The 19523-nt window shown below is 34.1% G+C and overlaps 1 protein-coding gene across 1 annotated transcript; it reads right to left on the reverse strand.

Moving 5' to 3' along the window:
* Positions 1–1149: 1149 nt before the first annotated feature.
* On the reverse strand, positions 1150–18722 carry LOC123527775 (potassium channel subfamily K member 13-like). The gene is made up of 2 exons (XM_045307442.2): positions 17833–18722; positions 1150–2925 (listed from the first exon to the last, which is right to left on the reverse strand). The coding sequence occupies exons 1-2, from the start codon at positions 18167–18169 to the stop codon at positions 2045–2047; spliced, it is 1218 nt and encodes a 405-aa protein (XP_045163377.1). The 5' UTR covers positions 18170–18722; the 3' UTR covers positions 1150–2044.
* Positions 18723–19523: the final 801 nt, after the last annotated feature.

Below are 19523 nucleotides of genomic sequence, written 5' to 3' on the forward strand. Positions count from 1 at the left end.
GTATAGTACAATTTAGCAAACAAGCAATATATTGAATACAATGTAAAATATAACAGTATAGTCAAACGAAACTATCTATTAACAAGGTTTTCCTACAGAAAAGGTATCCATTCTAATTTAGAAGGCCCGTACAATGCATCGTATTGTTTGCAATATTACGGTAACAATTTGTAACACATTATTTATTGTCATTTATGTAAATTATTGTTTTAGATGCAGAAACACAAGTTATAAATATTCTGTAGCAATTGAATAACAGTGAATTAATTTATTTTGTTGGGTTTAACGTCGCACCGACACAATTATAGGTCATATGGCGACTTTCCACTTTTGAGGGGGGAGGAAGACCCCAGGTGCCCCTTCGTGCCTTATTTCATCACGAGCGGGCACCTGGGTAAAACCACCAACCTTCTGTAAGCCAGCACATGAAGAATTGGAATAACAGTGAAACACTATGTAAATAACGTATATAATGGTAACTGTACTGATTAATTCGTTTGTTCGTTTTGGGTTTAACGCCGTTTTTCAACAGTATTTCAGTCATATAACGGCGGGCAGTTAACCTAACCAGTGTTCCTGGATTCTGTACCAGTACAAACCTGTTCTCCGCAAGTAACTGCCAACTTCCCCACATGAATTATCAGAGGTGGAGGACTAATGATTTCAGACACAATGTCGTTTATCAAATAGTCACGTAGAACATACGCCCCGCCCGAGGATCGAACTCGCGACCCCGCGATCCGTAGACCAACGCTCTTACCTACTGAGCTAAGCGGGCGGGCTGTACTGATTAATAGAACTAAACAACATATGAAAGGTATTATAATCTACCGACAGGGTTTTAATTGTAGTAATATCGTTTAAACACAGACGGTAAATTGAGGAATAATTGGAAATATACTAAAGCTTTATATTGAAGGTACATGATTATAACAGAAGGTATATATTACAATGGCAGAGCAATTATTAAACACAGTACCAATAATCAATAATTATTACACGTAAAGAGATATCACAATGAATATCTCTTCATTTATACATTTAGAACAAAAATGTTGTCAATTATACAGTGATTTCTCAAAATTGTTCGTAGTCCGGTGAGTATATCTCAAAAATAACAAATATGTGTATGACAAATCACAGATTAACTTCATTAGTTGAGATGTTAGAGAAAACTATTTAACAACAATAAACAATGTGTCAGAACTGAATATGTTTCATAATCTACTAAGAGCTACAAACAGAAAAAATAAAATTGATTTACCTAGTTAATTATTTTGATCACATACAATTGTAAAAGTTGGCCAATTAGTTGCCACAATCAAATGTCGAGCGTAGTATGTAAAAAAAGAAGACTTCTTTGCAGTTGTGAACAAAGCCATATTTCATTTCTTCAGTGATATAAAGTTTAAGATTTGATGAAATATTTTCTGACAATACATCTGTATCCATTTTCATCTGTCTATTCATAACTTTATCATGACATCACAGGACATTAGGGGTTCTAATTGGTCAATCAGAGAGCTAGATTTTCGAGTACCCGCCAGTTTCTACTTGGGTATAAAAAGTATATTTACAATGAACATATAGTGACTTTAGAAATAAATATCACTCTATTTTAGAAATCAGATTAAGATTTTTCACTGCATATGACCCAGATGATGCTACAAACAACAAAACTTTGAAGTTTCATTGAAATATTATATCGATTTAATACCTATATTTTTAGTTCAAAGTTTGAGATTTTACATAGGGAGTCTATGATAAAGTCCGAGTAAAATGTAATCAATACCAATGTGAAATAAGTTTCATTCCGCAATGTTTTGGACATGATAAAATTATGAATTCTCATATGCGAGAATAACTTGTATCTGTTCTTGAAGTTTATGTTTTCATGAACGTACCTTTCTGCATTCTATACATTCCACTACGAAAGGCAATTCCACATATATGCTTTAAAGCAAAAGTGATGCAAGAATTAAACCATTTTCGGTTTTCATCTGTGTAAAATTTGAGCAAAACCTGTTAAAGTCATCACAGAATATCACACATCATCTTGACCTAGTTTTCTATTTAATATTGCAAGAGGACCTACTCCACCCTGAAAGCCATTTCCAGACCCACCTTGCGCGCGCTGGGATGTCTCATACAGTTGCTTCTGCATCATTGCTAAAGATATTTTGTTTGCCTGCAAAAAATCCCGCATAGAAATCATTTCCCCCGAGTTTCTTCTACCGCCGCCCTCGGAATCACTATCACATTCAACATCTACCGTCACCGTATTGCCCTTCGTTCGCCGACTAAGATGTCCCGGCGTTATTGCATTCCGCCGGCCAGTAGGCGGCCGACGAACCCGACATTCACAATTAAGTTTTTTGATAATCCAGTTTAATGCTTGTTTTATCACAATAGACGTAACATTAAACAAACTATATATGCAACAGCATCCTATTACTATGAAAATGAAGTTTCCTAGACGGTAGAAATGGACGCTATCATAATATTCCTTTTGACTTACTACGTAATCACCAAAACCTATCGTTGCAAAGGTCACAAAACAGAAATAAATCGCTTCAAAATATGTCCATTCTTCAACAGGGTAATACATAGCGGAGGCACAGCAGGCCACAACAACTGCTCCCAACAACAAAATTAACATGACCCAATAAACAGAAGGTTTCCACTCAGTTAAGGAGTCCTCTTCAAGTGAACCAGAATCTCGGCGGCTGTCATCGTTATTATTGTTCAGTCCCATTTTCCTTTTCATCTTGCGATCATGAATTGCTCGTAGTATATACGCTAGAAATGTTATAATCCTTTCTAGAAATAAGTTGAAGAACAAGATGGCACCCGCACAGCCGAAGAAGCCATAAAATATCAGCAGTACTTTTCCTTCTGTCGTGCGGGGTGTTGTCATTCCAAACCCTGAAATATAGTTATTGAGAAATTATTGCAACTGCACTGAACATGTATAATCAAAACTCCTAAAGAAAGAAAAATATTCCTCCTCAGTATTTTGAGTGTAGAATATATTTAAATCGTTATTCTTTAAACAATTAAAAATGACAGTTGTAGTCCTTGATTAAAGCCCTCATGGGATTAACTTTTATTCTAGAATTTATTCAAAGGATTTGATTTAGTTATAGATAACATTTGAAAGAATTTAGAAATGTCTACCAATAACCTGATTATATTTTACTATTACAGCGTCTGTAGTTGCAAATCGAAAAAATCACTGGCAAGTATTCATGTACAATTAATGAGAACTATCATGAATTTCTGCAGACAAAAATATTGACGCCCCTTTAAAATGTTATTACATCAAAGATAAATCAAGTTAATGGTGATATTTAAACGGAAACTGTTAGTTGATATGCAATTATGAAACTAATAATAACATGGGTTATCATCTATTTCACATTCCATGTAAAATGGTGGATCTAAGCGAAGAATTTTATGAAATACTAAAGTAGTTGGCAATGCTTTGACTACCAAGTGATCTTATTTTTTATTTATGTAAACCTAGCCTATGTTGCTTGATGACTGTTCAAACGGATATTTTCAGTGTAAGTCAAAGAAATTTACTAGTGCACTTTGGTCCTCAACTGGTCTTGTCAACATCGAACATAAACAACACTAATAATAAATGTTTACTTTTTTCCCTTTGTTTATCTATGAGAACTTTCATGCATTTCTGCAGAAAAAAATATTGACGCCCCTTTAAAATGTTATTACATCAAAGATAAATCAAATTATTTCTATAACACATATATACTACTAGCATAAACGATACTGATTTAAAGTATCAAGTCGTCCATTATTTTACCATACATCTGCACCCGAATTACTTTATAAGCCTCACGTTTCTTCACTACATTTAATTTGTAAATATATAATGTGTGTGAGAGCCGTTACACAAATATTCAATCTAACAGTCACTCAGATGTGTGAATGGATCCTTTTGATCTTGTCTTAGCACTTTCCTGACCACGAGACAAGAGGACGTGAGTTCGAACCCCCACTCTTACAAGTAAAAATTAATAACATTTGGATAATATTCCATTGCATTGGTGCCTTATACCTGGCACACAAAAGAACAAGGGAAGTTTCTGAAATTGGAACTTCCTTAGCCAGTATTTTCTTCCCATTTACGTAACGTAAAGTCTTCTCATAAAGTTTTCCAGAAAAGCCGCTTATATGGGCTACCGGTTGCGACTATAAATAAGCTTCAAAACATTAAAATTTATGAGAGAACACCGTGCTGTGTTCTATAAATAATGTGGTGTTCGTTTTCATCACACACTCTGTTAAACTTATTAAGTTAATCCTTTAATTTTGCCAGCTCGTCTTTTCTCCGGCGCCAAGCGTTTGAAATGAATGTTACACCTTACTTCATGGATACAGTTGCGCAATTGGTATTAAAGTGTTATAAGTACAGCTAAAATATTGTATTTGGCATATGGCGTAGAAAATAAAAACGATGTATATTTTTTAATTTAGTCTCATAACTGAGTGTTTTGAACATTTGATTACAAATATATTTGCTGTATGTGTCTTTGAAATTTTAAATACCACAGGAAGATTTACATGTTTAATAAAATTGCACCAAGAACGATTTGCTGAATTAACTGCTTCATTCCATACGGTAAACATTGAGAGACGAAGTTAAGCTCAAATATATAATTAGATGAGTAGGAATGTCATCTTGATAATACCATAATACAATATCGATTACCGATTAATGAATAGTGAACAAAGTTATAGGATTAATTTTAGAAAGAACGTTTTCATTTACGTGTCGTACAGGTATTCAGTTATTTTCAGTAGTCTAGAAGCTTAAAGACACAGGAATGCCATATGAGCCGTGCCATGAGAAAACCAACATAGTGCGTTTGCGACCAGCATGGATCCAGACCAGCCTGCGCAAACGCATTATGTTGGTTTTCACATGGCGCGGCTCAATTGTGTTCAATTGTGTTCAATTCTTCTAAAGATTCTTCTTATAGATTTGATATCAAACAAGTTTGATTTATTTTCATTTTTCAGTCTCGACTGGTTCTTTTCATTTCTATCATATGCCAGATTATTTTGTTCTTGTCGTCATGGCATTGGTTTTCGAGATACAGAAACATTCAGTGAAAATTCACAGAGAAAGGGAACTTGATACCGACATCTAACCTTTATCAAGTCGCTTGATATTTACAACAGACAGTAGTTGAAAAGCTCTATATTTGGGATTAGACATGTTATGTAATCATTTCAAATACTCATCATTCTCTTCGTCGGTGAAAAAGTTCATTTAACACAGAATCTTATACTGTAAAATAGCTGCCATGTCAAAATAACAAAAATGGCTAATAACCTTAGTGAGAATCTATGGTCAGACATACTTTATTGTTTGCATTACCAAGATACTGAATTTACAGTTAAAGGATCTACTTTTCTGTAATATAGGGGTAATTAAGTTCAAAGTATTTACGGTACTGTTTTATCGCTAAGATTGAAGATCTATTTATAAACATATTTAGCTCATCCCTGTTCAATATTGTTTGATCAATAGGAATTTGTTATTCAGATAAACAGTGACTACAAACTCTCTACAAGGTGGATATCAGCATTGTATAATATCAGCCTAATCTTACGGACAATCAAGATTAAAATGGTTTTTATTCCTTTTGAAGAGCACATTCTATATATAATCAGGTGTGACAGGTGTTATACGCTTGATAGATTGAATCCGTTGTGAATAAAGATGTTTGCAACTGAAAAAAACAAAGAACAATACCAGTCCTTGTATTAGTTGATAAAAGTTAAAATTCATGCTTCTATCTGCTAGTTTAAAAATAATGTATAACTTTTTTTTTGATTCTGACAAATTAAGCAAAAATCAAATTGCAACGCATTAAAGCTTCTCTGTTTAGTAAAATAATACTCAAAACGGTAATGTATCATTTATCAGATAGTTCTTTTAAAAAGAAGTAATCGATAAACTTATTCGCTTTACCTAATGAAATCAAAGTCTCAAGTGTACACTCTTCAAATAGCTCTACCATCGAATTCAACTTGTTTTCAACATAACTATTAATTGATATATTGAATAAAATGTGTACTTCATAATTGTTTTAAGGGCGTATAATTTTGTTTCTGCTCATGATTTGTGTAAATGGCACAAAACAAGAAGAAAAAAACTCCGTAGGGAAAGTAGTATTGTAGATCAATCTGACTAAAGTACATGTCCTATTACGCTACGCTTAGGATCTGAAGACGAGCTATTGATAGCCTCGTTCTGACGACCCTTCCACTAGCCAATCAGAACGTTTACTTAGAACATTTTGTAAGCTTAAAAAATCTACATTTAGCGTGGGTTTTTCATATTTACAATTCTTATGACGACCACATCGCGGTTACGCCCTCGTGTTTTGAGAGAAATCATATGTCATGGTACGGGCTTGGTCACATTAAGTGTCAGAGAACCGGTAAGCTCAGTCGGTAGGGCACTTGCTTTGTAAGCGAGGGGTCCCGGGTTCGAGCCCCGGACTGACTGCACATTTTTCTTAACTCTTTGACATTCGACGCTATTTTGATTGTTCAGCCAAATGCTTGTTGAAACAAGTCGTCTGATTGGTTCAAATAAAAACAGATTTGCGGAAATAAAAATAGCAATACTGGAATTCCAAAATATACAGAAGACGAATGTGAATGGGTCATTCTCAGATCTTCGTTTAGAAGATCAAGTACTTTAGTCAGATTGTATTGTATGTAGACATGATAAGAACGTGGTCTCCTTTATTTGTTTCCATAAAATTTAATTATAACTAAAATGTTGTTGCAGCCGTTACGTAAAACAAAGGAAGTATACACTAAGTTTGATACTGTTAGCGGTCATGTCGTATGATGTTTTGTATGTCGAAATCTATGAGTTTAAAAAAAACTGAGTAATGTCTCCGTATAAGATAAACCAGTTAAACTTCTAGTCTTTTAGGTACAATAAATCAATTTTACATTCACCTTTCCCATTAGTAATTTGAATTTAGTACTTCACAGTACATTTTACGGAGCATTTTGGTATTTTTCGCAAAAATAAAATGATATGTTATACCGATAACGATAAAAACAAGGATGAATATCCAACAGGAAAAGCCACATCCCAAAACCACAGCTTCCTCAAAGTGCAACCCAGAACAAGTGGATGTGCACAAAACTAGCACACAGCGATAAAACACACAAGCATAGACAAAGACAAAACAAACACAAAAGGACAGAATAAAGAAATAAAGGAACACAGCTAGGCACCGCTATGAACACCATTTGGGAGCTTTAAAACGGTTAATGGTGTGCACCTAACCTTTCCCACAATGTAACAAATTCAAAGGACAGTGTAAAGGCTTGGTATGTTTTCTGAAATTATTTTAGAAGAAACAAGCAAACCAATGTATGATTAGGTTCTCTCGACGCATTGAACTCAACAAACAGAAAACGCATCCAGATAAAAACGTCACAAAATAGGTCAGCCACAAATAAAAACTTTAGCGGAGAGATATAATGGGCGGGTTGTTCGAAATATCGATCATAAAGAACATCTAAATTAAATAAAACTATGTTAAAAATGATAATGGGGTTAAAAGTTATGGATGGGAGCATGTTTGTTTTAAAATCATTCTGTGATGTATTTCATGTTGTCCAGCAAAATGCTATAAAACAAGGCTGTGTAGATTATTGCTAGTGACACTCGCAGGTCTTATTAACTGGTTGGTGTTTTATTTGGTCAAGTTTGAAGAAAATTGCTTCCAATGAAATAGTATTGAATTTATAGTTTATCTTTTCGCAAATGTACGCTACGAATTTTGTATGAAAAATTACAGCAAGAGCTTAACATGCACAGGTAACAATGGTCATGCTTCAAAAAGCACGGACATCACTGTATTAGATCAGAATAAATAAAGAAAATAATAGAAAGAAACTCAAAACATTTAAATACGAATTGCAAGAATGAAAAATATCTGAGAAATATTCATCAGCATCATTTTTATTTTCATTTCTAATTTGATAATGGTTACGATCGGTATAAGTGTAAGCTCACACACGCTAAGGAGTGGTGTATTTGGATAAACAAAACAGATCGTTGTTTTATCACATCAAATTAAAACCAAATTTCATTAAATGTCAATGACTGAACACTTATCGACTATTGGTCACCAATCCTGTGTTGATGTTCACCATGATCCATTAGATACAAGAAAGGGAGTTCCTACTACAAATCACTTGTCAAAGAAAATACATCAAATGTCTTCATCACGTGTATGGGTGTTCTAAAATATCTCGAACTGTCATAACACAGGGTTAGAGATTTTACCTCATTTTTTTTGGCCTTCGTACATTTGAAAACTTTATATACATATGCTATTATCTCGAAAGCCCATGGATCTAAGACAAATTGGCGCTTAATAGATACTGGAGCATGCAATATATTCAAAGTCTGTTTCCGCAAACTGTGAGTTTTTAACCTCTTATTATTATTAAGCACGTCACTTTGAATTGCAGTGGACAAGACATTGTCGGTATCCACACCACAATAATTATCGCTGTTTTCATCTACGCATGATTTATAGTTTGTAACAATATTTAAGTTTTCATTAGACACCTCTTATAATAGCATTCTGGTTGTTAAATGCAGACATATATACGACTATATAATCAGTTCATACTTGGCCAGGATGGACTATATGTCACATTTTAATGGTTACAGAGTTAATAAAAAATATTCCTCTTTTTGTTTTTATTGTATTTTTTGTTTGGAGATGGGGGCGGTAGGGGCTGGATGGTTATACATTTATCTTTAATTTCAAAATGTTATGGGATATTTAAGATTTTTACCTACTTCGTAAAGACTTTTACCCTTTTTGTTCGCCGATGTTCTTGTTCTACTATCTACACATATCTAGCGTAGCCCCTCGTTTACTGGTACTAACATGAACTATGTATTACAATTGTTAGTGACAATGTTCACAGTCAAAAACCTTAAAACCTGCTTAATGGCTAATCAAGAAGTAGGTTAGTGTCTGCGATACCTTTACCGTAATTAGATATTCTCAAAGGTGACTATTTGAGGAGTGTACTTTATACAGTAATAATGTTTCAAGTTTGTTGTGAGCAAATTGCCAATTACAAACAGGATAAAGACATTGTATCAATACATATTTGTTTTTTCCCATATTTGGTAAGTGTGGACGAAAGGTATTGACGAAAGGTGTGTACGAAGCTATCGTTCTAACGATGACCGAACACTAACTTAAATATATAGATGTTCTTGATAAGTAATTTGTGCACACATAAATCAAATGGTAAACGTGAATAAAGCCATCTGCTCAAATAACACGTTTTCCTAAATGATTTCCCTGGCACAGTTTCGGTGTATTTGTGTAACTAGTAAATTGGCACATCGCATCTTGTTTTGCTAATTTGTATTCGTCTGTCACAAAACTGTTATTTAGTAATCGATACAAGTCCATGCATATAATGACCTTTTTGTCGATGAAAGGATCGTCCTGCGATTTTAATATGCAACAGCGCAATGAACTCCGTATCAAGGAGGTTATGAAACAGTCTTATATGAGTACAGTTATTATCTAAGAGAAACGATGACACTGTTTCATTGGGAAATACAATATGTCTATTGAAGAGCTACGTCTCCATAATTATATCATTCTTCCGAAAGTTTGAAAGCGCACAAGAAATTGCACACAAACTAATAAATAAAAGTTTGATTAAGCTTGAGGTAACATAAATCAAACGTGAATATCAAGCAATAGGAATGTTATACAAAGACGCAGAAATTTCCACCATATTCATAACAGATCAGCTTAGATAAATAGATTTAAAAGTTTGGACATGTACATTGTACTATTTTATCTGCTTTAAAACGTTCGATTTTTAATGTAAATGAAGACAAGCCCATTCGAAGAATATTTCCGTAGTCTATACAAGAGATTTTATGTCCTGTTGTTTCGGTCACATATTGCACATATTTCGTACAAAAATAGAAATGAGTTAACGATGATAACTATTGATCCGTGTCCGTTTCCTGAATTTTCTGGCAATTAACAATTATTAATTGTTATTTCTCTGCTGTCTTTTAATCATTCAATATTTACATTCGCCCTATTCTTTTTCCATTGAAACTAATGACGTTCATTTCGTATGAACAGCAAAAGAAAAGGTGCGAAAGTTACGTCAACGCTGCTTAGTAATAACGGGCCGCTCTTTTGACGACGTCCGCGTAATAGTCGTGGAGAACGTTCCTTAGATGACGTCTCAGTTGTTCCGTCTGGTGAAGGAGCTGATCTTAATGTTAAATGCAACAAAACGTGTGAAATTTATAATAATGGAAAGCAAATATAATGTAAATATAAGAAATGAAACTTTTTTTTCCTGCGAAATGAATGACAGAATAGGATCGGCAAATTAAACATGATTCATGGATTTGCCGATCCTATTCTGTCGTTCATTTCGCATGAACACCGAACAAATATGATTAATTTCTTAAGAATAAACGCAATACGTAATCTTAAATAGCCTTTCGGTAACAGCTTGTTAAGGGACGACACCTAAAACATCTAAAGGCAATATTTTTCATCGGTAAAGTTGCATTAAAGGAAAGGCCTCTATGTGATAAACCTTTCACTGACTTGCCGGATAAACTTAAGTGTTCTAATAATCTCAATATATACACACACACAAATAATATTTATCATTTTGTACTCAGCATTAAAGTATATTCCAATGGTTGAGCACGAATATTGCTAATTAGAAGATATAATGTATAATACTGACGTTTACTGTATGTCTACGGTATACAAACATTTATTCAGTGTTTACTCTAACCTTTTGTATGTTTCTTTAGTAATGTTATCCTGCATATCATATAGTATTACTAAATTAGTGTTAACATCTCACAAGTGGAGTTGTTTCGTTCTCATGCTGTGAATACTTGAAACATTAGTAAAGTTTGCGCCGCTTTGGGTTATTATTATCCCTATAAAATATTCATTAAATTGTTCAAACCTAGCCGCCTGCGGTTATTTATTCATAACAATGTTCTCAACTTTATTAAATCAAGCCAGTGCTTAGAATTTTACAATCTTTTTGCGTCAAAACGAGTGACAAAACATCTTTATAGGAAATACATTCCTTATTCATTTATAGGAACAAGCTCATTTTATATTCTTTGCACGTCTTTCAATCAATCTTCGATGAATACTTTTACATGGAAACTCCCACTAAAATTCGCAGCACTAAGCTTTGCTGATTGTAAAAGGCAATCTTGTTTCGATTGTTACACAGTTTTTCCTTGGAACCTTTAAAGAAAATAACGTAAAAATAGTAACATCTTAATCTTTCAAGCACGTGCTAAGACCCCAAGGGGTTTCGTTTCAAGTGATAAGGATATTGAGCTAATTAACTAGTTGTCAGGAGGACATGTCTTCAAAGCTCATAATCACTGCTAAGTAGGGAATGACAAATCGAAAATTTTAAGTGATCTTTTACTCAAATCTTTGTAGTATCGGCGCGCTTATTTGTATTTTATGTGTGCCCAAATTTCATTATTCATTTAGTTACTTTAACCTTCGACCTTTGTTTTCCTGAAACTAATCATAATCATCATCGCCATACATGACATTACTCCGCTAATCATCACCCCCTTGAATGATGTTACACTGCTAAATATCACCCCCTATCATAACATTACTATGTTATGTTCTGTTCTGTTAATCACCATCCCCCAAGGTTAACAATACCCTGCTAATCATCCACCTCCGCGAATAACATTACCTGCTAATCATCCACCTCCGCGAATAACATTACCTGCTGATCATCCACCTCCGCGAATAACATTACCCGCTAATCATCCACATCCGCGAATAACATTACCCGCTAATCATCATTTCCCGGAAATAACATTACACTTATAATCACCATTCCCATCTTAACATCACCAAGCTAATCATCATCCCCACGCATGTTATGACCCTGCTTATCATCATCCAAGATGGGTAACTTTCTAAGGTTCAAACAAAAAAACTGTATCTGAAGTTTCATTCTAAAAATTAGGTATTAAAGGACCTGTAGAACAACATGGGCAGCGGTCCTTGCTTTTTAATACATGTTTCAGCAATAGAAAAATATCATTGAATGGATATATTATATTATGTATGGAATGATAAAATCCCGTTGTTGGTTTAGAACTGTATAAACATCTTAATGGTTACGGAGTTAATAAAAACATCTGTAAAGTTTTTTTTTTTAAACTTTGGTCATGAATACTACCATTTATTGGTAATATGATGACAAATATTAAGCTGAAATGTAGCTAACATAAATATATATTGTCAAGGCAACCATTGATTTATACAGGTGGGGCAAAATTGTGATTTTTAGTCTGAACAAACCATAACTATATGTCATCATCCTTATGTATTCATTGTAAGCTCATGTCTTACTACTTAAGCTACAAAACTATGAGATTGATCTCAACACATTGCTCTTTGGAAACCCATTCCTTTCAGACCAGGATAATACTATAATATTCACGCATGTTCAGAATTACATATCTGAGAGTAAGAGATTTTCGTGATGCCTTTCCTTTCATTTCGAGACAATACTCCCCCCTATCTTTCTCTGCCTTTCCTCTTTCTGATTACTTTAGTCTTTAGTACTTAACGTTGTTCTATTTTCTATTTTTAATTATCATTATTATTTTACACTATACAGATACTTGTATCACGACCTATTCCCACTACGAGTATAATATGACATAATGCTCTTTTGTGTTTACATACAAACTTTATTGTCCGCCTAAGGAGAAGAATTCTACAAGACATGTCTTTCATTCTTATCCTTTCCTTAGTATCATGTTAACTTGTTGTTGTAAATATACAAATCTATGCTATGTACTCTTGGGAATAAATATGTTTAAACTAAGCTCATGATATTTTCAGGAAGTAACTAACTGAGATTTCGCCAGCTAACAGCGACGTAATTTGTGACTTCATGCACATATTTCAACAAACCATTCAAAATAGAGGTAAAACTGCGGTACGCGATTGTTTACTTTTTTTGAATTTAAGAACGAAGTAAAATGGAAGATGTAAATGAAAGTATTTTAATACTTCTGGTGAAAAAAAAAACAACAACATTCAAATGTTTATTTATAATTGTAAGTAGATCTTTAGAGAGAATGCAACAGCTATTGATTTGTAGGGGACACACATACACACGCAAACGTTCAACAGCTCAGACCTGATCGACGTTGACATTTGGAATACCGTTAGAAAATTCAGTTCTTTACTGAACCTGTCTTATGAATAGGCACTCCTACTACTACAAACAATACTGAAAATACGGCAGGTCGCTGCGAGCTGGCCTCCAAAATGTTTTTTGAAACTGTACCGATCCTATCGGAAGCCTTAAAATAGATTCCTAAACAACCTTGTTTCTATGGAAAACAACCTGGATTCGGCATCGAATCCAAAAATGAAATAGAGTTTTCCTAGGTGGAAAATGCCATCGTCATGATATTTTGTATCATAATGAAAAGGAAAATGACGTCGCATGGTAAGATTTGACGTTGCACCTCCGCGTTACACAAATATCACCATTTCTACACTAATCTGCATTAGCTTTAAAATATCCTATGGTATGACATAGTATATATAATAACATATGCAAAACAAATATGTGTACCTTTATTCATTTTTATTTACAGACGTTTCATATATATATATAAAATTAAAAAGACCCCTTAAAACGGCCAATATGGCCGCTGTTGAGAGATAGATACTGACGCATTGTGGTATATGCGCTTTAATCATAATGCGTCCGTGCGTACGAGCGTTCAGATAACATGTATATAGTAACGTTAATATTTTCAGTGACATTTAAGCATGATAGATGAAAGTGCAGTTCAAAAATAAAGGAAGTAGAAATATGAAAATGAGTAGTAAGTATTTCTTTTGGGTTGTTTTTGCCTTTAACGTCCAACCGACATAATTATAGCTCATATTGCGACTTTCCTGCTTTTCATGCTGGAGAAAGACCCTAGGTAACACTCCGGACATTATTTTATCACGGGTGATCACCTAGATAGAACCAACAATATACCAAAAACAATCTGGACGTCTTCCTCGCATCCAAAGCGATGCTCGAACCCATAGCGGTGACGGGCAAGTTATTCGAAGCGAGCGATCTTCAACCACTCACCAAGGAGGCCCCTCGAAGCGTAAGAGATATACTGAGCCATTTCCTTTCCTTCCTTTGGTGGCTAACAGGAGGTTTCTGCTGGAAACGGCCTAGCCCAAACGTACGCTAATGTGTGCGGGTCTAACGAGAAAGGCTAAGCGGTAGACCATATATTTTCGCGGTATAATTTTGAATAAGCATTTGGTTATACCAGTAGAGGTAAAACATGCGAAAAGTACGCTGGTATGTATAGGACATGCATTTATTTTTTTAAAGATTAAATTCGAGATAAGATTTCGTGCGCACGAGATAAGATGTCGTGCGCGCGAGGTAAGATGTCGAGCGCTCGAGATAAGACGTCGTGCGCTCGAGATAAGACGCCGAGCGCTCGAGATAAGATGTCGTGCGTACGAGATAATTTAATTAAAAAAAAAATACATGTCCTAAACATACCACCGTATAATGCCACATGTGCTGTTATGGCTAGAAGGCAAATCCCAATTCCATCTATATTTCTCTTATTAATAAAACTCTCGTGTATGATAAAGCTTTATTATCTTAATACGATCAGAATCAAAAAGGAAGACGAAAAAATATCCGGATTACTACACAATGACGCTTTGTTTTCAACATAATGTAATCAGTGTGTATTATAATGTTTACGTCATTAAAAAAGGGAACCAATAATCAATGGTTTTATTATCCCGCCTCTCGTATACTTCCGCAAAATTAATTGCAGTTACAAGTCTACTTTATTCGGCTGTCCAACAGTAATTGACCTTTCCCGTCTACTTCACTCTGTCATTTAACAATGCCATTTCTCCTATTTTACACAAGAATGCAATTATTTAAGGATAGTACAAACTATTTTGCATGGAACTCAGATGTGGTGTGTTTGTTTTGTACTCTATGTTTTCTGATTTAATGCCATAATCGAATTTCGCATTGGTGTAAACATTCTCTTCAAGTAAATTAAGTATTGCGATATTTATTCAAACTTTTAGACGCAGTTACATGCCCATATTTTTTAAATCTTCCCTGATAATGCTAAGTATCTAATCATCTAGCGACGCAACCATGCATAGTAAAAGCTTCTATACGTCCCACGAACACCCTTTCCCGTTTTTAAGTTTGATGAATTCGTTCGTTTTGAAGTATTTGCCCAAAATAGTCAAATGAATATATATAACAGTAAACCATATGATACTTTTCTTCTTGAATTAATATTTCTTTACAAAACTTTCAGTATTGGCAATATCACATTAAGTATAAAAGTCGCATTTTAGGCTGTTTCATAAGTAAGCATGTATATTCATATGTACAAAATCATGTGTAAATATACTTTTGGAGACATTTTAGCTTATGACATGGTTCATATACATCGGACTTTTAAGTTTTGATGAGTATGCCAGGTAACTTGGCAATTGTAGATAGTAAATTACCTTTTCGGTCATTCAAAACAGTTGCAGAGTTGATTTAGGTTATTCGTTGGAAAATCTGGTTTCATAAAAGGATTAAACTCATAATTTCTCTGAAGCCATCAAATGTCAAAGTTTAAAGTCAACATTCATTATTTACACACAACATAAACAATAAATAAATAATCGTGTGTGTTCTTCTGGCCGAAGTAAATTTAAACACATGTTGGAATAAGATCAAGAAAGATCTCAAGATTATGTAAATATTGTATTTTCCATTTTTGGCGTCTTTTCATATGAAGCAGGTACTTTAATTTCATCTTTTCACTGCTATAATGTGTAGACGCTGTTCATATTTTTTACTCCAACGAAGGCAAGTTTTGCAGATCGAAACCAAAAATATTGAATTATTGTGCGAAAAAGAGCAAATATGCATCAATTTTAGGGTAGCAGCCCACCACTGACTGCCATTTAACAAGGGATGAAGGCAACCCCCTGTTTTTTTTTCTTTCGTTTGTCGTCAATTCATGATGGAATTCATGCAAAGTAGGTGTAGGAAAAAATTGATAGTCTTTAAGTTAGGTAAATTTGATACGACGTGCAAACAAAACATCTGAATATCAGGTGACCTTTAACCTGTTGCAGATGTTGATCTTATTGGCCAGTTTGTTTCAGTTTTTAGCTTATACACTTGACAGTGTTTTTCAGTAACAAAATAGGCTGACTATTATATAATGTGTATTCTTAGGCATGTGAAGTTTTTTTTTACTAAGTAATGTAGTGAAAGGTACAATAGTACTATTATCTAACAAATCCATCTAATAAGATGAACTTTCTAAGGGTCTTTAAGAAACAATCTCGTGATACTAAAAGTTACCGTATATGTATATGCATGTAAACTTTCAAAAATGTTAGTCTTAATATCATCATAATTGCAATACTCAAAATTTGTTTTCCTCTTTAAACACTTTAAAAGGCCGTTGTTATATGTGTATTCAGTAATTTGTATCACATTTTATTAATATAAATAATAATAATAATGATAATAATAACAATAATAATAATTAATAATATTATTATTATGGCATTACTTTTAACAACTGCAACAAAATTGAAGGAATTGAGTGAACCTTATGATACTTGTTACCATATTTGACAATATATGAGCCGTGCCATGAGAAAACCAACATAGTGGGTGTGCGACCAGCATGGATCCAGACCAGCCTGCGCATCCGCGCAGTCTGGTCAGGCTCCATGCTGTTCGCTTTTAAAGCCTATTGATATTGGAGAAACTGTTAGCGAACAGCATGGATCCTGACCAGACTGCGCGGATGCGCAGGCTGGTCTGGATCCATGCTGGTCGCAAACCCACTATGTTAGTTTTCTCATGGCACGGCTCATATGTTGCCTTATAAGTTTATCTAGGTTATTTGGTCGTGACCTACTTTCCTCCAAATTCAAACAGTAAATGTAAAGAATTCGAATATATTCACACAAGAAAACAGACCATTGTTGCTGAACATTTACATTTTTATTTTGCAATTTTATTTTTCATTTTTTCAAAAAAACATTGTGACAAGTGGTGTAGTAATATGCATCATGTATATTTAAGAAATACAGAACAGTATAAAAATCATATCATCTGCATTACATGTCATGTACCATGATAACCTTGTCAAGACCTGAAATGTGATTGCCTTATTTAGACAACTGTAGAAATATTTCAACGACAACCAAAGAATGACAGAAAATCATTTTTAGTTTCTTGTTTTATAAAATTTAAACAAAAAGAAAAAGAAAAAAAAAACAGATTAGAAGTAAGATCTGAAAATTTTGCGCCCAACAGCTATAGTCTTTTTCAATAGCCAGATGAAACAATGCTTAATTTAATCCTGACAATGTAATCAATTGTACATCACCTAATTATGTAGCTATTATCCCAATTTTATTGTTTTGTCTCTGTATTTCCATATTTTATAAAAGGTTCTTTGGCTTTTGTGGATGAATATCACTCACCTGGTATATAAATTTACATAACATTACGCGAAGGAGCGAAGTTCAGTTACAAAATGTTTATCCCTCAAATAAACACTGATTTTCATGTAAAAGCATTTGCAATACACTTCATTAGTTTAACAAACTGATACTTTTAGATACTAATCTCGCGACATTTACTTACCGATGGTGGATACAACAGTTCCGACGAAATAAAAGGATCCGGAAAAATCCCACCTTGGTCTCTTGTTTCCCACGAAGCCAGCAGACTCCGCTTCCGAATGGATTTTCAGTAAATGTTCCAGGTCACTTTTATTAACCGACGGATATTTATCATAAAAACTTTGTAAATGAGTATCGTAATTTTTCTTTTCTTTTTCTTCATTTTCCTTTTCAAGCACCATAAACACCGAAGCGCCAACCAACATATAAACCACCATAACTAGCATGAGCAGAAAAAAGCGAGCATTGTCCTCTCGAAGATGCAAGGTGGAACAACAACCTTTGTGGGTCCTTGCCATTACTTAACAAAGGCCCACAAGACCCATACCGACAACTCCGCCGTTTTCACTGCCGACGAAATTCCATCCTATTTTTATGTCGTAATACATTCATTTTTACGACATTGCACTCAATTCCAGTAATTTCATACGCGGAAATTACCTAATAAGGGAAACATTTCATTATAATCTCTATATTTCCACAAGAGCTTTAAAAATCCATCACCCGCCTGCTGTTGTATCGCGACAATGTTCAGTATTGGCTGGTACGACAATATTTACTAGCGTCTCTCAACAGATGTGGCGTTTATAGACGGCAGTCTCCGCTGGTTTACGCTCAACTTAATAGAATGCTTCTTTTAAAAATATGATACAAGAATTAACCGACAAATGTATCGAAAACAGACGCTACGTTACTATAGAAACATTAAGCTGCGGCAAATATTGAAAGATAATATCTATTTAATGCAGTTATTAATAACGATGTCATTTCATCCGCTTATCACGCTATCTACCCCCTAGCCATCTCGAGTGGTTTCCACTTTTATCTCGGATTGGTTCAATACATCTCATTGTCCATGATTTTGGTGTTAGTCACAGGATAGTTTCTATCTGAAATCTAAATGGAATGGAAAAATCCATACATTGTATCAGTATATCAACATGTTGGTTAAACATAAAAAGGTCAATTTTCTATCTGGAATCGAAATAGAAAAATCAATACCCGTCCACCTGAAATATTGCGTGTGTCGTGCAACGACTATAGAATTTGGAAAAAGCTATAGTTGCAATGCAATCATAGAGCCATCGATTTGTTATATGCAACATCATATTTTTGATAAGAGAACATTTTATAGCTTGCTTTTGATTACTAAAATGCTTTTGCTACTTTTTTTTCACTAACTGAGGAAAGGGAACATAATACATTCATTATACCTCACATAAATGTCCAGTGCAAATTAGTTTAACTTGAATAATATATCATATTCCCCAGTGATTTTATATCACAGGCGCAAAATCGTTATTTTCAATTTCTGCGCAGGTGATATGATCCATAATTTCATATCACATGCGCAACAGTGTTATTTTGTTTTTCTGCACATGTGATCTTACTTTTTCATATCACCCGTTGAAAGACTGATACTTTCGCATTGATTAAAAGACTGAGTCGATATATTTTCAGACGAGGCGCTTATATAATTATACGTTAGGATTAAATTACCCTTTTCTGGTGCTCTTGCATGTGCGAACACGGCCGAATTGTCTTTTTTATGCTACGTGCAAAATATTTCGAAAACAATTTTTCTCAAATATTGAATCGAAACTACCACAGTAAGTTTGGAAATGATCTAAGTAAGAAAATGAGTGCTCACAC

The sequence above is a fragment of the Mercenaria mercenaria genome, chromosome 1 (genome assembly GCF_021730395.1).
Source record: "Mercenaria mercenaria strain notata chromosome 1, MADL_Memer_1, whole genome shotgun sequence".
Classification (NCBI taxonomy): Eukaryota; Metazoa; Mollusca; class Bivalvia; order Venerida; family Veneridae; genus Mercenaria; species Mercenaria mercenaria.